Genomic DNA, 12,980 nt, shown 5'->3' with positions numbered 1-12,980 from the left:
GACCCAAATACTGACATTTGACTACAAAAAATTGACAGTAAAACTCAATATCCTACAAATAAGTATTAAGGCAAGGAATAAGCTACAAAAGTATTAGGTAAAATGTAACTTATATTCAAAATCAAGTTAAAAAATGTAATTACGTGTGTCCTTAAGATTTTCATTTCGTGTTGTTACTCTCGTGCTAAAACCTGGGGTACAACTTGTGTATTAATAATATGATGAGTGCCTGGGTGGCTCAGTCGGTTAAACAGCCAACTTCAGCTCAGGTCACTATCTCGTGGTTCGTGAGTTCAAGTCCCGCATCGGGCTCTGTGTTAGCTCAGGGCCTGGAACCTGCTTGGGATTCTGTGTCTCCCTCTCTCTCTGCACCTCCTCCACTGGGAATTTATGCTAGATCCTGAAGACACAAATATAGATGTTATACTCCCTGCTTACAGGAAATTCATAGGCATATAAATGAATAAATTACAAGACTGTGCTGTCAGGGCACTAGGAGAAGCAAGAGCAACTAGAAGGAATAGTTTACTCTATGAAGTAATAAGAGCAGACTTTTCTGGTGTTTCTTTTTAAATTTTTAAAGAGTTAAATTTTTTTAGAGAAGCTTTAGGTTCACAGAAAAATTGAGAGGAGGGTACGGAGATTTCCCATATGCCTTCCAACCCCACATATGCATCGCCTGCCCCCTATCAACATCTACCAAAGTGGTACATTTGTTACATCAATGAACCTACATTGACACATCGTAATAACCCCAAGTCCGTAGTTTGGGGTTCGCTCTTGGTGGTGTACATCCTATGGGTTTGGAAAAATGTATAATAACATGTAGCATCATCATAATATCATACAGAGCATTTTCATTGCTTTAAAAATCCTCTGGGCTCTGCCTACTCATCCCTGCCTGCCCATCCCAACCCCTAGCAACCTCTGGTCTTTTTATAGTCTCCATATATACTTTTGCCTTTTCCAAAATGTTGTATGGTTGGACTCATATAGTATGTAGCCTTTCTAGATTGGCTTCTTTCACTTCGTCAGAAGCATTTAAGGTATCCTCCACACTTTTCTATGGCTTGAAGCTCACTTCTTTTTATCGCTGATTAATATTCCATTCTTGGGATGTATCACAGTTAATTTGTTCATTCATCTACTGAAGGACATCTTGGTTGTTTCCAGGTTTTGATAATTATTGATACAACTGCTATAAACCTCTGTGTGTAGGTTTATGTGTGGACATAAGCTTTCAACTCCTTTGGATACATACCAAGGAGCACAATTGTTGGGTCATATGGTAATAGTATGTTTAAGTTGTTTAGGTTTTGTAGGTTTTTCTGGTTTTGAAGGAGGCGTAAACAAAGGCACTGAAGTACAGAAAGGCACAGGTATTTGGAGAACTATTGGTATGGCTGGAAGGTAAACAGCAAGGGTCCTGTGGTGAAATTAAGGCTAGAAGTTTGGCAAGTGTCAGAGTCTCTCATGCTATGCATTTTTTTCTACGGAGATGAAGTGCCAACAAAAACTTTGTACTCAAGGAAAACACGATTGGACTGCACTTTAGAAAGATTACTTTGGCTGCACAGAAGAGAATGGGTCTGGGTTAGAGGCCAGCTATAGGGTGGAAAACCAGTTTAGATTATATTGCGTCCCAATGATGAAAGCCTAAACCAATGCCTTGGAAATGACAATGCAGAGCAGTGGCAAGAGTAGAGAGATTTGGCAGTAGGAATCATCATTCATTCATGGCTGTTAAAGTTATGGGGGTAGACAATGGAGGGACGGGAAGGGCAAAGAAGGACTTGAGAGTTATTTGAAAATTTCTGATGTGGGAGGAAAATCTGAAATCATGAAGTCTGACTAAATTGGGGAATAAAGGAAAACAAGGGGAGAATAGATGGTGACCAAGACTCTGTTTGGCCAAACTTTAATTAGGTGTCTGTGAGCCCTCCTCTCATCTACGCTTCCTACCTGGGCCCCATCTTTGGCCTGCCAAGTCCAATTTTAGTCAGAATCCTAAGGCAGTTTGGAGATAATCTCCCAGCCTTTATGTCTTATCACCCTTGATATCTGATCAAATTCCTCATCCCTCACCTTTGCTCTATGACCTCACTGGTCTGTCTTCAGCAAGAATCCTGTGAAATCAGTTTAGCAAGAATCACCTCTAACCTTGATGTCCTTAGTAATTTTCTATCCACTGACCCCTCTCTCTGCTCCTTGGCTATACATCTTCAGCTGTCTTTGTTGTATTCATAGTTGAGCCCAATCTCTCTCCGCTATTGCAATAGTCTTGACACCTACAGCAATAGCCCTGAATAAAGTCCTCCTTACAGAGGAAGTGTAAGAATCATTGTCTTTTTAACAATGGGGAGAAACATCGCTCCAGAACTAAAGTTACTTCCAAACACCTCTAAAGTTTGATGTGTCACATACATCTTTTAACTATTGTATAGCTAAATAACGTGGATTATGTGCTTCAGGGGTTTTACCACGCCTTGTGATGTAGGCAACCCAGCTAACTGTGCCCCAAGAGCCTAGCAAGATGGCTTCCTTGCCTTAACTGAAAAAAAAAAATTATTTTCGGGTGTGTGTGTGTGTGTGTGTGTATACACACACACCCACTATGTCTGACAGCTCATACAATTCTTTCCTTAAAGATTTTACAATAGCTTTACAGCAAGCTAAAACATGGTGAGCCAGAAGGGAAGAGTCTAAGTCTTTGTAACATTTTAAGGTTGGAGTCCAAAACAGCCTACTTTCTGTGTTTCCTAACCTCAATTTAATTGCAAAATCAGTTCAAGAGAATAAAGGAAGCTGTTGTGACTACCCACACTCACTGCTGTAGCATGAAAGCTGCTTGACTTACAAAGGAACGAGCACGAGTGTGTTCTCCTAAAACTTTTTTTTAAATGTACACTTCAATTTGAATTTCATGTTGTGGCCATGTGTTCCAAAATGTTTTTAATTTTTTAACCATCAAATGTAAAAGGCATTTCAGCTCACGGATGTACAAAAACAGCCAGGGGTCCGTATTTGCCCTAAGGGCTGCAGATTGCTCGCTCCCGTGGCAGGCATACAAGGTCAGAATTCGAAAAACAGAAGCGTGAAGCGTGGGACCTTTTGTGGGATGCATATGCTAACGTCCCAGGCTAACTTCCAAAATGATGGTGTGGAAGCGTTTTCCAGTACTTCACGCGGTGGCCAAGCCCAGGAACGGCGAGTAGGAGGGGAAAGGATCGCAGCCCACGCCGCTCACCACCCTCCCGCCAGCTGGTAACGTAGCCCCCAGCTCCGCGGATTGGACAGCGCGCGGAAAGGACCCCCAGGGACTTGGAGATGGAAGCTTAGACCCGCAGAGAAGCACACCGAGCACAGTGACAAACCCCAAGCCCACCACCCAGCTCCGCCTCCCCCAGCACACGCAGGCGCGTGCACGCACGCACGTCTCCCGCCCCGCGCCCACTCTTGCTCCATTGCGCATGCCTCGGAGAGGGGCCCCGCGACTGACAGCGAGGCCGAGGCCCGAGCCCTGCGAAGGGGCTCCTCCCGGACCGGCGGGTAGACGAGGCCCGCTCGTGCGTCACTTCCGCAGGGGCGGGACGGAGCTGTGGGGGTGGCGCCGCGGCCGCTGCTTTTCTGTTTGTGTTGGAAGCTCAGCTGATGCGGGCCGGCCGGAGTGGACGTCCTCGCCGGGAAGAGGCGCGTCGCCACTGCAGCCCAAGTAGTTGCGGCCTGCATCCCGGTAAGTGGCGGCTGGGGGACGGAGGCGGGACGACCGGATAGGGAAGAGGGCAGTTTGGTCGCCCCGGGGCACTTGTCCGGCCCTTCTCGGTCCTCGGAGGGTACTTGCAGAGTAAGACGGCGGGGAGACGCCCAGCTTCCCAGGAGTGAGGTTCCAAAAGGCGGCCGGGCACCGGAAGGAGCCGCGGACGCCGGGCTGATTGGTGCGCGGTGCCTGCCCCTGCGGCCCCCGCGGTTTTTGCTGGCACTGACCCGCGAACTGTTTTGGTTTCCCTGGTCCCGCCCCTCGCTTCCTGTCCCACCCCCACCGCTCCCAGCCTGGTGACCCCGAGCGTGTTTCGGCTGCCCCTGGACTGTAGGGTTGTCCATCAGTTCGCTGGGGACTGTCAAAACGGTTTCCCTATTCTGCACCGTTCTCGACTGTCGGCGCACCGGCTCGTTCTCCTGCGTGATGTTTTTATTTACCAGCGATTTCTTTTTAACCCCATCCGCATTTAACTCCCTCCCTCCACTGCCATTGCTTCGGCACTTTCGGGTGTGTGCCCTTTAAAAGATGAAACTGTATGAATCATTGTGTTGCAGCGCTCCTCGTCATTGTCATTTCTGTCATTATGCTGGGAGAAACCTGGTTTCTACGCCTAGTACAGTGATAACTTTAAAGAAAAGTGGGGCCTTCTAGGAGAAACATAGAAGAAATGCCCGGAAGGGGCTGTCTTATTGAAGGTGGTGTTTTTTTTTTGGTTCTCTAGTCCTAGTTGCTGGGATTTCAGACTGACAAAAGTATGCTTCATTGTATCGGGGAAACTGGAAAGTTAAGAATTTTTAAATCCGACAGTTAAAAAAAAAGTATATTAAACTGTGAGTGAGAGTTTATGCCTCTTGTGAGGCCGTTGTTTCAAGCCCATTGACGTTGTTTTGTTCAATTGCGTAATTTATGTGTACTTTCAACATAAGAACATGTTTTTATTTCATAATTTTTATTGGTCAGACTTTTATCAGTGTTGTCTTGCTTTTTTTTTTTTTTTTGCATTTCTGCCGTCGATCTATATTAAAATCTTGAGAGAGTATCTTTTTATAGGGATGTTGAGGGAAAAGATCAGTTGACTATGTATTTATCGGGTTCACATGCAAAGTTGGTAAAAGTACAGCTTGTCCTGAGTTGTTTTGCTCAGTAATGAGAAAGGAATTGTGCTGTAGGGTACATATTGCCTCCCTTGTGGGACACATAGTTGTAAAAAGGTCAGAGTTAGAACTCTTAGGCCTGGACACCTTCCTGCCATGTCTTAGTTATAATCTCTCACTCCTATGTTTTATATTTTACTTTGTGCATCATCCAGTTCTTTTTATGCCTTGATGTTGTATTGGTTTCCATTACCCTGGTTTTTTCAGGGTATCTTTTCTCCTGTGGTTTTTTTTGTTTCCTGCAAGATTTCCTCACAGTCAAGGCTCTACCCTTGTTCTTCTCTCTAAAGAAACTACTAAAACCAGAGTTTTAAACTTTCAGGGTTTTTTTAGATGTTTATTTTTGAGAGAGAGAGAGAGAGAGAGAGTGAGCGCGAGCAGGGGAGGGACACAGAGAGAGAGGGAGACACAGAATCCGAAGCAGGCTCCAGGCTCCAGGCTCTGAGCTGTCAGCACAGAGCCTGATGCGGGACTTGAACTCACTGCCACTTAACTGACTGAGCCACCCAGGTGCCCCGAGTTATAAAATTTCAAATCCAGGGAATTCTTTAGTAGGTTCATAAATATCCTGAACCGTTATGGAGAATGTAGTATATATGCAAATAACCAGTTTCCAAGGAAGAGGAAATTTAATCAGGCTCTGTGAATCCCAAATTCTCAAGTATTATTACTATAAACCTTTTTTTGGTAAATCCAGTCTTATGTTTTCAGCTTATGTTTTGTGCTGGTAACTCCAGCCTGTGTTCCTGTAGTACATTTCTGTTTGAATGTTCCACTGTTACTTCACCCTGTAAATCCCAGAGATTTTCCTCTCGTATTAAATTGGCTCCCTTCCCAGTTATCTCGTATTCACTAATGGTATTCTCTCTGTGTTTCTGAATAAAAACACTTGAGTTGTCTTGACATCTTCTCCTTACCCCATTCTTCCCTGTTACCGAGTCCTTTCTCCAGGAACCCTTTGTCCAGTGCAGTGCCATTACCTTAATTCAATCCTTGTCCCTTTATGACTGCATTATTGCAATAACTAAGGGAAATCCTGTGTAGATTCATTCTTTCCATCCTCAATTGAGCCTCCACCTAGCAATTCCCTTATTTCCTCTAGTTAAAATGCGGTTCCATATCCTAGAGGTTGGTCTAAACCTTTCTATTCTATTTATTCCTCCACTGAATTTATTCTACCCTATATATAGGTACTCAAGTCTTTCCCTCTCTTTTCTCAGTAAATGATGGCACTGCCCACTTGACATTCTTCTCTTTACCTTTTTCCAGTCTAACTTTTGTTCTGGCCAAATTTACTCTCAAAACTTTGATCTGCATTTACTAGTTTTGTGGCTTGGGAACAGTTAAATGAAGCTTGTTGATTTTGTTGACAACTCTGTGTGCTTATTAATTTTTGCTTGATATTTGTGGTATCTAGAGAGGTGTATTAAAATGTTATGATCGTGAAATTGTCTTGTCTTCCTGTAATTGTTCCTCTTTTTTTAAAGCTTCATATACTGTATTTTGGTGCCTTATTGTTAGGTGTACTCATAACTCATGAGAGTTAGAGGATTGGAGAGAAACAATGCAGACCCCTTACCGTGGTCTAGGCTTGTAGCTCTGCCTTCTGTTTGACTCTTGGGCCCATTTTTCCACCGTTTTCCCTGTTTGTTTTGTTTTGTTTTTTGTTTTTGTTTTTTTGCTTCAGCCACCTGGTTCTTCTTGCTATTCTTTTTTTTTTTTTTTTTTTTAATGTTTGTTTAGTTTTGAGAGAAAGAGAGCATGCATGAGCAGGGGAGGGACAGAGAGAGAGGGAGTCATAGAACTCGAAGCAGGCTCCAGGCTCTGAGCTGTCAGTACAGAGCCTGACGTGGGGCTTGAAATCATGAATCATGAGATCATGACCTGAGCCCAAGTCGGATGCTTAACCAACTGAGCTACCCAGGTGCCCCTTCTTGCTTATTCTTGAGTAGACAGAACTTATTACTGTCTCCAAAATCTTGGTTACTTTTTCATTTGCCTCGAATGCTTTTTTTCTCAGATACTCTTACTGATTTGCTTTTTTCCTTAATTCAGGTCTCCAGTAAAATGCCAGCTCAGTTCTCCTGATCACGTCAAGTAAAATAGCCCATTTGCCCTGATTGTGGAAGTGTCCTTTCATGGTAGTTTTAGTTGACTCTGCTGAGGCCCCTTGGGGTTCACCTGCTCTGACTAGTTTTCATTTGCTTGGGGTCTGTGTACCTTTTAAGGCAATGTGACTGAAGAAGATCCAGGCTTGTGATTTCTCAATTATGGATTTACCACTATTGGGGTTGTTTTATGTTATCATAAAAACACATATTATAAAATCTACCATCATAACCATTTTTAAGTGTATGGTCCAGTGGCATTAAGTACATTCATACTGTTGCAAAACAGATCTCCAGTACTTTTTTGTTTTGCAGAACTGAAACTCTGTACCCATTGAACATCCCCTTTTACCACATTCCCCCAAACCCTAGGGACCACCATTCTGCTTTTCATAGCTGTGAATTTGAATAACTCTAGATACTTTATATAAGTGGAATCATACAGTATTTGTCCTTTTGTGATGGCTTATTTTACTTCGAATGTCCTCAGGGTTCATGCCTATTACAGCATGTGATAGGATTTCCTTCTTTTTAAAGGCCGAATAATATTCCGTTGTATGTAAATACCACATTTTGTCTATCTCTTTATCTGTCCATAAACGTTTGAGTTGTTTCCACTTCTGCTGTTGTGTGCTGCTATGAACAGAGGTGTGCAAATACCTCTTTGAGACCCTGCTTGCAATTCTTTTGGGTATATACCGAGAAGTAGGTTTGCTGGATCAGAGGATACCTCTATTTTTAATATTTTGGGGAACCAGAGTACTGTTTTTCATAGCAGCTGCTCCGTTTTACGGTCCCACCAACAGTGCTCAAGGATTCTGAATTCTCCACGTCTCTGTCAACACTTGTTATTTTCTGTTTGTTTGTTTTTAATCCTAGCCATCCAAATGCGTCTGAAGTGATATCTCATTTGATTTACATTTCTCTGATGATCAGTGATGTTGAGCATCTTTTCCTATGCTTGTTGACCATTTTTATATGGTCTTTAGAGAAATGTCTATTCGAGTTCTTTGCCCATTTTTTAATTGGGGTATTTGATTTTGTGTTGTTGAGTAGGAGGAGTCCATTATTGGTTTTGAGCATGGCGTTTTATTCACAACGACTTTAATTGCATTTTATCAAGTATTTTTCTCCGTTGGGGATTGTGGGGATTTTGTGTTAATTCAGCTTTCATTGACTGCAAGTCCTGAGGACTTCAGGAAAACCTGGGAGGCAGACAGGTTCGTTTCTTTTCTCTTTTCCTCTCTGTAAAATTGGGTATTTTAAAATAATATGTTCAGATGGGATTTAGAAAGTTCGCAGTTCAGACTGTAATCTGAACAGTCAACAGTAGGTTCTGGGTTTCTATCTTTCTCAGTCTTGTCTATTCCATTCTTTCAGAGATCTGCTGGAATCACCCTTCTAGTGTCCTTCCTTTGCTTAAAATACTTTATTGACAGTTTGATCTTTAATCTCCTTGGCAAGATTTGTAAGACTTTGCATAATCTGGCCCAAACTATCTTTGCAATGTCATGTTCTACCTCTCCCTCATTGTTCTCTGTAGGTCCTGAAGTGAAACTAGACTGCTTGCCATTTTTGCTTATACTGTGTTTTCTTCCTTTCTTCCTCTTTTCCTTCCTTCCTTCCTTCCTTCCTTCCTTCCTTCCTTCCTTCCTTCCTTCCTTCTTTTATTTTAGAGAGAGAGAGGGAGTGTGTGAACAGAAGAGAGGGGTAGAGAGAGAGAGAAAAAAATCTTAAGCAGGCTCCAAGCTCAGCGGGGAGCCCAGCGTGGCTCAATCTCATAACCCTGGGATCATGACCTGAGCCAAAATCTAGAGTCAGATGCCCAACCAACTAAACCACAAAGGAGCCCCTGTATATGCTTTCTTAAATGCTTTTTTTGTGTTTGTGTTTATTTTTTCACATTATCTAAAATTCTCTCTTTCTCAGCTTTCCACTCATGTATTCCTTTTTACCTTTGTCCAGTTTTTAGTGTGTTTTTTTGTGCCCCCCCCCCCCCCACCTTACCTGGATATCTCTTCTCACCATTGGCATGGTTACAAAAGTAACAATACATGCTTATTGTAAGAAAAATTCAGACAACACAAAAGGAAAAAGTAAAAGTGCTTCTCCTTGTTCTCTTTGGATCTCACAAATAAACTGGTGCTCAGGGCGCTTGGGTGGCTCAGTCGGTTAAGCCTGACTTCGGCTCAGGTCATGATCTTATGGTTTGTGGGTTCAAGCTCCACGTCGGGCTCTGTGCTGACAGCTCAGAGCCTGGATGGAGCCTGCTTCAGATTCTAGGTTTTCCTCTCTCTCTGCTCCTCCCCCACTCATGCTCTGTCTCTCTCTCTCTCTCTCTCTCAAAATAAATAAATGTCAAAAAAAAAAATTAAACTGGTACCTATCCTTTCAGAATCTGTGTGTGTGTGTGTGTGTGTGTGTAGCCACAGATTTAAATGGCACATATAGGTTTTGTTTTCTTTCATTATGTAGTAGCTACGTATCTGCCTCCTTGTATCTCCACGTATGTATAGCACGTGTATAGCAGCTTGCCTTTTTCACTGTAGTGCTTATGGAAGATATGCGGGTCACCTGGTTTCCTTTAACTGCTGCATCACGTTATATGGTACCCACTCTGTTGTATGTATGTGACTTAATTTATTTAACCATCCCTTGTTAGAAGACCTTTAGAGTTGTTTTTCATTGTTTTATTATTTCAAGCAATGCATTAGGGAAAGGGTTTACATACTTTGGCACTCTTAGGCAAGTATTTCTGTAGGATTCTAAATAGATTTTTAGTATTGGAATTTCTGGTCAAGAAATTTGTGCCTTTAAAATTTCTATAGATAGTATTTAAAATTTCATTAGGTACTGTCAAATAGCCCTATGTGTCCCATTTCTCCAGGCCACTATCGATGCTGGATATTATCAACCATTTACATTTTTAGCAATTAAAAGAACAAAATAATCTGTTTAAAATTGGTATTTTTATTTGATGTGGTGAGGATGTTTTTGTAATTTCACTGTTTGTATTTATTCTTCGGTGACCCCTGGTCTGTTAGATGTGGCACATAGCTTCTTCTAGTCAAACTTCTTTGATTTAATAAACATAACTAGAGAGTGAAGTGTTTTCTACATGGTTATCTGTATCTCTAGACCGAGAATTCCCTCTTATCCTGTTTGTCTTTGTGGTCTCAGCATCTAGCACCATGTCTGGTGGAGATCAAATATACTATAAATGTTTGCAATGAACGAGGTAGTAGAAGACTTGACTCTTTAAAAGAACTCCATGTCTAGTGTCACGTAAACCAGTCAAGACTTTAACAATAAGGAAGTAAAACAGCATAGTATCTAAACTGCATATTCAGTTATGTATTATAGGAAAACTTATCTATTGGGTAGCTTCCCTAAATTAGTTCTTATCAAACATCCTACTATTGACTTCTTTCTATGATTGCTGCACTGACAAATGAATTGTTTTCGGTTAGCTTAAAAGTCAAATCTGTGCTATCTGTAATGGAAGTGCATTACTCTGTCTTCTTTTGAGACAAGCTGCTGAGTTTAGTTCGAGCAGAAATGTATTTTATCTTACACCTGGTTTCCATTTTACCTTGAATCCTAATTTTTTTTTCTTGCCATTTCAGGTAAGACCATGAATTATGGCATTTCTTAAATGAAGCATTCAGGAATGAAGTGAAAATCATAACATATAGAAAATAAATGATTTGTAAGTTATGTCTATTAATTTGACTACAGATATATATTATATTTACCTCCTTAGTAATGCAAGAAGTCTTTGTGGGAAGCAGAGAAGCAAGCAACTGCATTTCTTGTGCTCACCTAAACATTACTGGAGGATAAGCCACGTCAGTCTACAAAGAGGTTTTCATACAAGCAAAATAAGATGTAAATGGACCAAAAGTGAAGCACACTCTTGCAGCAAGCACTGTTCCTCTCCAAGCCACCATGGTTTACACATTGGGATTTTGAAACTTAGCACTTCTGCCCCCAAGGGACTAACAAAAGTGAGCATTCGTATGTCCCGTATTAAAAGTACTTTGAACTCTGTTTCAAAGGCTGTTTTTGGCACTCAGAATGAAATGATCTCACGTTTAGCTCAATTTAAGCCAAGTTCTCGAATATTAAGAAAAGTATCGGATGGTGGCTGGTTAAAACAGAAAAACATTAAACAAGCCATCAAATCTCTGAAAAAGTATAGCAACAAATCAGAAGATACTTCTTTTTCGGAAAAGGAAAGTCGTGTTCTAGATGAAGATCTAGGTAAACAAAGCCTGTTTCGTTACACACGTAGTATAACCACAAAATTTGGAGAGTCGTTCTACTTTTTATCAAGTCATATTAATTCATACTTCAAACGTGAGGAAAGAATGCCTCAAAAAAAAGAAAGTAAACATTTCCAGGACAAATCGGAACTTGAAGATACAAAGGTTGAAGAAGGGAAATCTAGCTCTCCAGATCCTGGCTCCCTGAGGGATAAGCTAGATTCAGAATCTTCCTTATGTTCTGAGGACAAGCCTGCAAGTCCCGGTGGCACACCCGAGGCACTTCCAGTTTCTACTAAACAAAGTATTGCTAACTTTCTTTCTCGTCCCACTGAAGGTGTACAAGCTTTAGTAGGTGGTTATATTGGTGGACTTGTCCCCAAATTGAAGTATGATTCGAAGAGTCAGCCGGAAGAACAGGAGGAGGCTGTTAAAGCCGAGCAACCTGTCAGCAAAGACAAAAATGCAGAGGAGAAAAAGCGGTTATCTCTTCAGCGAGAAAAGGCAAGTTGTTACCAGTGTCGCTTGAAGTTCTCATGTTTGTCCAATTCCTAAGTTTCATTTCCCTATGGACCTAAGGAACTTCAGTCATTTGTTGATATTACTAGAACAGTTTCATATTCTACTCATCTATATTTTAACATGTTTTTATAGATTATTGCAAGAGTGAGTATTGATAACAGAACCCGGGCATTAGTCCAAGCATTGAGAAGAACAGCTGACCCAAAGCTCTGCATTAACAGGGTTGAAGAACTGACTTTTCATCTCCTAGAATTTCCTGAGGGAAAAGGAGTGGCTGTCAAGGTAATTCTAATTTATTGAATCTGGTTTTGTCTCAGAATAAGAATACTAATACACTTTCTAAGATGGAGAAAGCAAAGCCTTTCATTTTTTTTTATTTAAATATTTTTGTGGTTTAAGGGGCGCCTGGGTGGCTCAGTCGGTTGAGCGTCCGACTTCGGCTTAGGTCACAATCTCGCGGTTTGTGGGTTCGAGCCCCGTGTCGGGCTCTGTGCTGACAGCTCGGAGCCCGGAGCCTGCTTCGGATTCTGTGTCTCCCTCTCTCTCTGCTCCTCCCCTGCTCACGCTCTGTCTCTCTCCATCAAAAATAAGTAATAATATGGGGCGCCTGGGTGGCGCAGTCGGTTGAGCGTCTGACTTCATCCAGGTCACGATCTCGCTGTCCGTGAGTTCGAGCCCCGCGTCGGGCTCTGGGCTGATGGCTCGGAGCCTGGAGCCTGTTTCCGATTCTGTGTCTCCCTCTCTCTCTGCCCCTCCCCAGTTCATGCTCTGTCTCTCTCTGTCCCAAAAATAAATAAACGTTGAAAAAAAAAATTAAAAAAAAATAATAAGTAACAATAATTTAAAAAAAAATTAAAAAGTAAATATTTTTGTGGTTTTTATCATGCACATGTTGTGTTATAGATTAATTGTCCCAATTATTCAGTGATAAATATTACACTAAATACTCTGTTACTCTGTGACGATGAATTATGCTATCGGTACTGCTATCTATACTTTGAGATTAAACATTTTAAAATAGAAGCTATAACTCAGTGCATTCATTGAATTGCCTAATAGTTGCCAAATTTTTCTAACATGCAATGTAGATGTTTATACCATATGTCTACTCTTTTAAGACAGGAGATGTAATTCATAAGTAACACCATTGCTAATTTTTATTTCATGATCT

At 41.6% G+C, this 12,980-nt stretch overlaps 1 protein-coding gene across 1 annotated transcript in view; it reads left to right on the top strand.

Moving 5' to 3' along the window:
* Positions 1–3,626: 3,626 nt before the first annotated feature.
* PNPLA8 (patatin like domain 8, phospholipase A2) overlaps positions 3,627–12,980 on the top strand; it is a 47,756-nt gene continuing 38,402 nt past the window's right edge. The window contains exons 1-3 of the mRNA XM_040472983.1: positions 3,627–3,733; positions 10,649–11,791; positions 11,942–12,091. Of these exons, the coding sequence (XP_040328917.1) occupies positions 10,739–11,791; positions 11,942–12,091 (1,203 nt within the window). The 5' untranslated portion in view covers positions 3,627–3,733; positions 10,649–10,738. The remainder of the gene's footprint in view (positions 3,734–10,648; positions 11,792–11,941; positions 12,092–12,980) is intronic.

This window comes from Herpailurus yagouaroundi, unplaced genomic scaffold (genome assembly GCF_014898765.1).
Source record: "Herpailurus yagouaroundi ecotype Mexico unplaced genomic scaffold, PumYag 100, whole genome shotgun sequence".
Lineage (NCBI taxonomy): Eukaryota > Metazoa > Chordata > Mammalia > Carnivora > Felidae > Herpailurus > Herpailurus yagouaroundi.
This window is presented reverse-complemented; position numbering and strand designations above follow the sequence as displayed.